At 31.5% G+C, this 8,813-nt stretch overlaps 2 protein-coding genes across 2 annotated transcripts; both read right to left on the bottom strand.

Moving 5' to 3' along the window:
• Window positions 1-1,854: 1,854 nt before the first annotated feature.
• On the bottom strand, window positions 1,855-6,147 carry LOC117120597 (E3 ubiquitin-protein ligase TRIM33-like). Its single transcript, XM_033265626.1, has 3 exons — window positions 6,014-6,147; window positions 3,133-3,320; window positions 1,855-2,652 (listed from the first exon to the last, which is right to left on the bottom strand). Exon 3 carries the CDS (start codon window positions 2,650-2,652, stop codon window positions 1,855-1,857), a length of 798 nt encoding a protein of 265 aa, XP_033121517.1. The 5' UTR covers window positions 3,133-3,320; window positions 6,014-6,147.
• Window positions 6,148-7,993: 1,846 nt separating this feature from the next.
• Window positions 7,994-8,594, bottom strand: LOC117120574 (E3 ubiquitin-protein ligase TRIM71-like). The gene has a single exon (XM_033265599.1). It carries the CDS (start codon window positions 8,559-8,561, stop codon window positions 8,124-8,126), a length of 438 nt encoding a protein of 145 aa, XP_033121490.1. The 5' UTR covers window positions 8,562-8,594; the 3' UTR covers window positions 7,994-8,123.
• Between the last annotated feature and the right edge of the window lie 219 nt (window positions 8,595-8,813).

Here is an 8,813-nt window from a genome sequence, read left to right as displayed (position 1 = left end):
ACTCTCCATAACGACCTCAATAAGATCCAGTTTACCAATACTCAATATCCAGCTTAACTAAAAATTAAAAATGATATGGAGAAATTAAAATTACTGGCACAAAACAGACATATTTGGAAAGGGCTCATCGAGGAACTAAGTAAAGCGGACGAAGCGGAACTGTCATCAGACTTTTCGGCGATACGGCGATGATGATGATGATTAATGGTAAAGTCTCCTGCAAACTCTAGACAAATTTGCAAACTATGTTTTTTTTTTATTGTATATTTTCTAATTCTGTAGAAGAATACTGTATGTAAATTATTGGGTCGATTAGTTTTCTTTCAACTATTAAACAACAAATCAATTTATAATAGAATTAATTAATTAGGATGTATTTTTTGGATGGTAAAATCGACTTTTTGACTGTATTAATGATAAAATTAATGTTTTTTTTAATGGAATATACAATATATAACTACTTATTAATTGATGTGCATTGTACCAATGAGATATTGATGAATTTAAAAATATTTTTAGTAATTAAATATTTTAATATTGTTTGCTTTGTGATTTGCTACTGCTACTCTTCGTGGTCTATTTGAGATTACACTGATACCTACTGGGATATCTAATCCGTCATCTGCATTATCTATTCGTTTTAGGAAGAAACCATTTTTATCAAATAATTGTAGTTTATGATTACTTGATACTATTATATTTTCATCTATGTCCATAGTTACATCACAAGGAGCCCAGACTTTACCATCTTCTTTACCATAGCCTACAAGAGTTCTCATCAACTTATCATTTGCATCAAACATTTGTATTCTATTACTTTCAAAGTCAGCAACAATCAGACAACCTTCCTTGGTTAAAGTGACACCTTGTTTTTGTTTCATACTACCTTCTCCACTACTCTCTGAACCTATTTTACCTAGTAGCCTGCCATCGTCAACATTGAATTTAAACACACAGTGAGCATTACGATCTGCTACATAAAGGACTCTAGTTTCCTCGTTTACTATCAAACCCCTAGGATATTTCAATATTCCTTTTCCAAATGAACAGATTTCTTGAAAACCACTACTAGACATTACAACACGTTTTCCTAAGTCATCACTATATACCATGTTACCATCACTCATCTGATGCATTCTATGTACTTGCACATCTTGTGGCACCTGTAACCTAGCAACAAAACAACCTGATTGGTTAAACTTTAGTATGTCTTTACTAAAGCTTGATACTAACATGCATCCATCTTTATCTAACACCGTATCTGTTACCTTAGCTTCCTTTCTATGTTCTTTGTAATCTGATATGTTATCAATGTTATGAACAAGTCCCAATGGTTCCACTTTGACATTTAGTGGAGATCCTTTGATGTGTGCAGCTCCAGCAGTTATCTTCATTTTCCAATCGCCTTCCATATTGTATCTACCTGTTATCTTATAATCTCCTCTTCCCTGATATTTTATATTAGTGACTGATTCTTCACCTGATGAGTTTAGTGAGGTGGCAGCTAATTGACATGCATCATTCTCTGTGAGACTTGATATGTTAATTTCAAATGTTTGTCCTTTTGTAACAGAAATTGCTTCATCGACAACTTTGTATGTCATGCTATCATCAGTTATGATTTTACCAACACCCTCCATATTCATCAACTCATCCAAATGTGTAAATGGAATAAAGTTTGGTGTGATATTTCTTCTTTGAAATGATTGTTCAAAATCAGTTCCTAGGACCTTGTCTTTAACAGATTTTATAGTTGTCTTATGGGATAAAAGAGTTTCTGTTTCATCTGGTTTGTTCATCATTAAATTGATTGAGACTATTAGATTCTTTACTTGAGTAATTTTTGAATTAATATCATTCTTTCTTATCTTTGTATATACTTTCAAGGTCCAATATTAATTCTTTGCTTTTCTCTTGAACTTTCCTGATAAGTTTATTTTCCTGAATTTCTATAGCTCTTCGGCATAACTTCATTTGGGAATCAAATTCTGATCTATCTGTAGTTAACTTTTCTAGTTTTTCTGTTAGTGTCTTTTCAATTTCATGAGCTAACTTTACAATTCCATTGGCATCTTTGTTAAACTTATCTATAGCACTGGACATCATGATTACTTTATGCTGTTTTTGAAAACAGTGAAAAATGTGCTGACAGTTCTCACATGCTGATTTGCTGCAAGTGGAGCAGTAAAATTCCTGTGGGGTTTTGTAGTGTACCTGGCAATTGGTTGGTTTGTCATTCTGTTCCTCTATGTCTAGTGTGTAAAGTGGATGATCTCTAGTTACAGCTAGTGTTTTGTGTTGTTTGGCACATTGCGCTCCACATAGATATTGTTGACATGTTGAGCAGTGGTATGCTGGTTGGTTGTCACAGAAAGAGCATTTAGTTGGTTTTTGATCCTCAATTTTCATGACATACTCTAGTAGTAGACTTATCATTTCATTTGAAGCCAGGTCTTCTTTTGTTAGATCATGTTCTTGTCCACATGTTGGGCATTTCATCTTACCATGAGTTTCCACCAATTTCTGGATACAATGTAGACAATAGGTGTGCATGCATTTCAGTGTTTTTGGTTGGTGAAACCTGCTGAGGCAGATGGCACACTCAAGATCGTTCTTATCCATAAATTCTAAAGCCTTGGATAGACGAGACATCTGTTAAAAAATGAGAGATAGTATTTTTGATTTTCTTCTAATACATTTTGAACTCATCCTTGCTTTGATTTGATGAAAGAGCAGAATTGTTTGATACTGATCTATATTAATATCAATGTTAATTAGTAGTTCAGTTGTATATATCAGAATGTTTACCATCACTACCAAGTCTACCCTCATCACATTTTGGAGCCTCATGAAAAAATGTACTTTTTGCTATTTCTCCAAAAATCAGTTACTTTTCCATAGAATATAATCAAATCTGAATGATTGTTGTCAAAATCTAGGCGGCGGTTAAAATATATTTTTGATTGATATTTTCTAAAAAAGTGTGTATGTTGATAATTTTTTTATTAGGATTCATAATTTCTCTTACTGTCTCTGCTCTAAAAGAATTAATAACTTTTTTTCAGTATTTTATATATTTCAATTTAATATTTGCTTTAATCTGTTGTTAATTAATACATATCAAGTTCTTAACTTGGATTTGACTTGTGTAAAAGTGAAGTATTACCTGTTGCTACCTGTTGGTTAGTTGAATGTGGGTGTTTTCTAGTATGTCAGGTAATTATAAAATGGTGTTTGACTGGCCTCTCATGTGGTACAAAAGTCCAATTCAAAGCATGCCCAATCATATATTACTTGTGGTCTTTGTAGCCGATACACATCTAAAATGGGATAAGCATTATTATTATCTTGTGGTTGGCTTGACAAGTGATTAGTTAATAGTAAAATCTTTCTTTTTTGTGGATACCCAGTTAATGTGGGGACATTGTTCTTCCTTAGGATCCAGATATTAAGCAAAAACTTAAATTACAAATACAAAATAAAATTAAATGAAAATAAAAATTTTATGCAGAATTAAGTATAATAGATTTAAATCATATTTTTGAAAGATTTAAAGAGTATTAGTGGTTGGTATAGTGCTTCAAATATTTGATGGTACTGTATGTTATTTCAAAGTTTGACAAAACAATATTTAAGTGAAGTTCATTTACCAGATTCATTTTGCTATGTTTTTTTTTTTTTTGATAATACATTTGCATAAGTGCCATGAGCGTTATGTCTGGCAGACACCGGCGCTATATAAAGGTTCTATTCTATTCTATTTTGGCAAGACCAAAGTGCTTTTAGATTTGCTTCTTGTGTTTATGTTGTGGTGCAACATGGACTTGACTTACTAGTAAATCAGTAATACTTTACTTAAAATGGATACACTAGACAATAGGTGTGCCTACATTTCAGTGTCTTTGATTGATTAAACCTATTTAGGCAGATAGCACACTCAAGATCTTTTTTATCCTTAAACCGTTGATATACCATTGAGGTATACAAAATTATACCTCCATGGATATACAGATCTGTTATTAGACAACATAGCTACATAGTATATTATGCTTTTCCTAAAAATGGTAACACATCTTACTTTTGATAAAGTCAACCATTCATTAATTAATAATCTTTTTTCATAAAGGATTCACTAATTATTTGCAAATAGAATATAAGTATGGTGACTCCGAAGAATGAGGCCATAATTGATATTACGTTTTGTTCTTTATTAGAACATTGTCAGGAATGAATATACAGTAGTCCATGATGGTGACAATACTTAACTACCAGAAATAAAAAATCAAAACAAAAAATAAATTCTAAAAAAGGTAGGCAAGTCTATAATGATAATCTATATTTGTCTTACAAATATTATATAAACTTGCTGTTTGGGAAGATATACTTTATCTTGGGAACGCATTAAATAAATGAATATATTTTTATAGTGATTTTAATTACATTTTTGCAACTGCCTCAGTTCCTTGTTTGTAAACAGTTTTTTTTAATGAATATTTATATTTTTGTTTATTAAAGGCCTAATCACACTTATCAAAATCATAAGATAATGTTATTAAAAATCAATTAGTGTATAGATAATTTATTTACATACAGAAGTTAATTTTAGTGTCTATAAAAATAATGTTTGTGTTATACTGTTTGATTGGTTAAAATTACAGTTTATCTTTTCTTTTTTAAATGTCTGTAGTGTTTCACATATGGATTGTGGATCTTGGTGCTTAGTACTTGGTTTGTTTTCTCTCAAATCTTCCATGAAAATTTATTATGAAGTTAGAGGTGATGTCATCATTTTCATTTGTACTGAATTTTTCTATTCCCGACTGATCACTATTATACAGTATATGGTGGCTCCGATTTTTGCGTCTCATGTGCAAAAAGCTCAAAGCTGGGGGGATTTTGCCACAGTACATCGCGATGGAATATTTTGTTGCTAAGCCAAGCTGAACACAGCGAACCTAACAAATCTCTCTCTATGGTGCTGGTTTATATGGATGAAGTCAAGACTATTCTAGGCAAGGCCTAGAAAGGGATGATGTTTATGAGATATCAAGGTGATTGACTTATAAAAGAGCTGAAAATTAAGGCAAAGCTGAAGTAATTAATATTAAGGCAAGACATTTTATTAAATAAATACAATTTCGTTTTCTAATTTAGGAATCAGTTTTGCCAAAAAAATCCAAATTGAAAAGAAAATAAAAATAAAATTTTATTGATGAATGTAAACAGTGTAAATGGAATGGTTAAATGCTTCAAATTGTATAATTAGGGAGAAATACACATCTTATTTTTAGAGATTTCAAGGCAGTGGCGGGCATAATAAGAATAAAGAAAAACTTTATTTTTTTTCTGAAATTTCCATTTTTCATGGGGAAGTGTGCGCTAATTGGCCAAGAACTAAATTTTTTTTTTATCTGAAATCATTATTGGCAGGTGGCAGGTTCACTAAACAAGGTATGAAAAAAGTCTTGCCTATGTTTACAATACATTTTGTTTAATTAAATAAATGTCTACCAGGAAGTTAGGGCTACCTAATAACCCATAATAAACTTCATTAACTCCGATAAATTTATTCATTTTCTGTGAAGAACGTCAGTGCGCATATAAATCATTTTAATATGCGCACATGCACTGTAATAACTAAATAGTGACAGTAACCAGCAGTTTCATTTATGAATATATAGCAACCGCTCAACAACCTGGTAGTTTGATTAAAGGGCCATATAAAAGGTGATGGATGTCACAAGTGAGAATATAAAGCAGTTATAATCAAGTGATTTCGTACACTATAGAAAATAGAAGCCTTAGGAGCTATTATTTCTTTCAAAATTTTCAGGAAATAATGGCTCCTCCGGCTTCTATTTCCTAAAGTGTACTCAAAACCTGAATAATTGCTTATTATATCTCTTGATATACTGATGCAAAAACCACAATTTTCTCTGCTTCAATCACTGTTTATATTTAAATATTTAATTATATAGTGTTATTCTTACTTTATAAACATTTAATTTCTTACCTTGATTCAAGTGTTGACCGGTAGAAGGGGAAATGTTGATACCTGCAGTTTTTTTGCTATAGCAATATTCAAATTTGTGACCTACTTTCCTATAAGTAGCAGGTCCATAGTATGTTTTATCATGGAGTACACTATGTTTTGTCATGTCTATTCTCCGCCCTACTGTTCAAATTGATTTTGTCTTTACTGCGTGGGGATTGTTTTGTTATTGTTCATCATCCCGTTACAATACATTCAATGTTTGTTATCAACAAGGTATGTTCACTGCATGCCTGGATGATTTTTAGTACATTCAGGTGCAGGCATTATCTATAACCTTTATTATCCCTTCTCTGTATAGACATTGTATATCCATCCATATTATCCATGGACAATTTTATTGCATTGTTAAAACAGTCTTTGGGGGCATAGACACTATGTTATCTACTGCACTTAACCCTGTAAGAGCGAGTAAATCCGGTGGGGGTGCATGATGGGTACTACTATCATGAGGTAGTGGCGCCCTATTAGAAAACCAATGGAGTTCGAAACTTGAACATAAGTCACGGGGTTCAATACCAATCCCTTTTCATGGACCTCCTTTAGATAGTGGTATTTTTTCGAGATACAGTAATGTACAGTAATAGGCAGTAGACACACGCTCCTGCTGGGACCCTATTTTTCTCAGTACTTTTGTTTACAAAAAATGATGTGATGTGCGATTAAGTCAGTTCTTGCATAATTCAATTTGATAGAGAGAAAGTGTTTTTAGCCACTTTATAAATAGATTAATCATTTTTTTCACTCAGAAACCAATGTTACTTTATTCCTCAATGTAGTGACTTAAACAACAAGAAATCAGTGTTATTTCATTATGCATTAAATATCCTAATAATTGTGATTGGTTGTAAACAATTCTTTTGAGGTGTTAAGCTTCAGTATGTGTGTGTAAACATGACTACATGTAAAGATGGATGGATTTATTTGGTGTAAACACCAAGGCTAACCCATTTTATTACACAATTTATTTATTATAGACAACATTTGTTGAGAGCTATGCTACATGATGTATTATCATGTCCTTTATTCAAACACTGTATTTATCTTTCTTTGATGATTCATATATAATTTAAAAGTGTTAACAGCTATCTTGATATATTTCATCGAAACATGCATATCTGACATCTTCAGTGTAGTGTCACTCTAATGCAATCTAAATATAATGAACAACCATGATACTATCTATCTATCTATCTTCCGAGAAATACAGGCCTCTCTGATGTGAGGATCATCGTACTTGTAAAGGTGTGGACTAGCTTTTACAGTACAGTATGTATAAAACAAAATGCATCATAAAATTCCTTTGATAATATACTGTAGCTGTACGTTGCGGCACCCCAGCCTTAATTTATTAAAATTATATTTCTTTATATGAAATTGGTAAATATTTAATCTATTTGTATTCACACTAATTGTTATATATTATTAATCCATATTTTTCAAAATATAGAATTTGTAAAAAAGTGTAAAATACATATCAAAAATATATAAGAAAGAGTATTTATAGGGTATGAAAGGAAGATGAAGAGGAAGATGAAATGGTAGCGCTTATTAGTGCATTTGAATGCCATTCAATAATTATATATTATAACATTGTTTGGTCTGTTGTTCACTATTCAACTATCCCAGTTGTCTTTTGGAGATTACAGCGATCTCTGATGGAATATTTCTAAACTGTTTTTTTCAAATAATTGTAGTTTATGATTACTTATGGCTGCACAATCAGAAGCTGAAACTTTTGCATCTTCCTCACCATTGCCTTTTTTTTCTAATGTGGATTACTGTTTAGTATGTTTTTTTTTATATTATTTTAATCCTGTGACCACAATGTAAATAAATTTGTGGCTATTGTTACACCAGTCATAAACCAATTCTACCAATGGCTATTATTTTTATGTGTCATATCATTAAACAAATGGATTGAAGATGATATAGGTTATTCTTAAGAATACATTAATGTATTAAGTTTGGAAATACAAACCAGCCACAAAGATGTTGCAGCATTTTTTTTTATAGGAAATCATTTAATAATAAAATATTTTAACATTGTTGGCTCCATAATTTGCTACTACTATACTCTGCTTGGGATTTTAGGAATTATAGTTACTCCATATGGGGTCCTTAATCCATCATCTTCAAGATCTATTCGTTTTATGAAGACACCATTTTTATCAAATATTTGTAATTTGTTGTTACTTGATACTACTAAATTTTCAGCCTTGTCCAAGGTTAAACCACAAGGACTCCAAACTTGACCATTTTCCTTACGACAGTCTACAATGATTCTCATCCAATTACCATTTGCATCAAACATTTGTATTCTGTGATTTCCATAGTCAGAAACTATTACATAGTTTTTCTTAGTTAAAGTGACATCTGTTGGATTCGGTAAATGCCCTTCTTTACTACCCTGTGACCCTATTTTGCTCATCAGTTGACCATTATCAATATTGAATTTACGTACACAATGTGCTCTATAATTTGTTACATAAAGAGCACTAGTTTCCATGTTTACTGCCAAGCCACATGAATCATTCAATATCTTTTTGCCAAATGACTGAATTTCTTTAAAATGCCATCATCACACTTTACTACACATTTTTCTAAGGCATCACTATACAACATGTATACAGCGGATTTTGTTGTTTGACGACTTTTTTAACGGATTTTGGATATTAGTTTTCCTTTTTGCTGATTTTGTGATTTTTATGCTCAATGTTGCTGAGAAACTTCATCATGGTTTCTAGAAGTGAAATTTCTC

Source organism: Anneissia japonica, unplaced genomic scaffold (assembly GCF_011630105.1).
Source record: "Anneissia japonica isolate Jap-2015-1 unplaced genomic scaffold, ASM1163010v1 scaffold3474_len973312_cov172, whole genome shotgun sequence".
Taxonomy (NCBI): domain Eukaryota; kingdom Metazoa; phylum Echinodermata; class Crinoidea; order Comatulida; family Comatulidae; genus Anneissia; species Anneissia japonica.
This window is presented reverse-complemented; position numbering and strand designations above follow the sequence as displayed.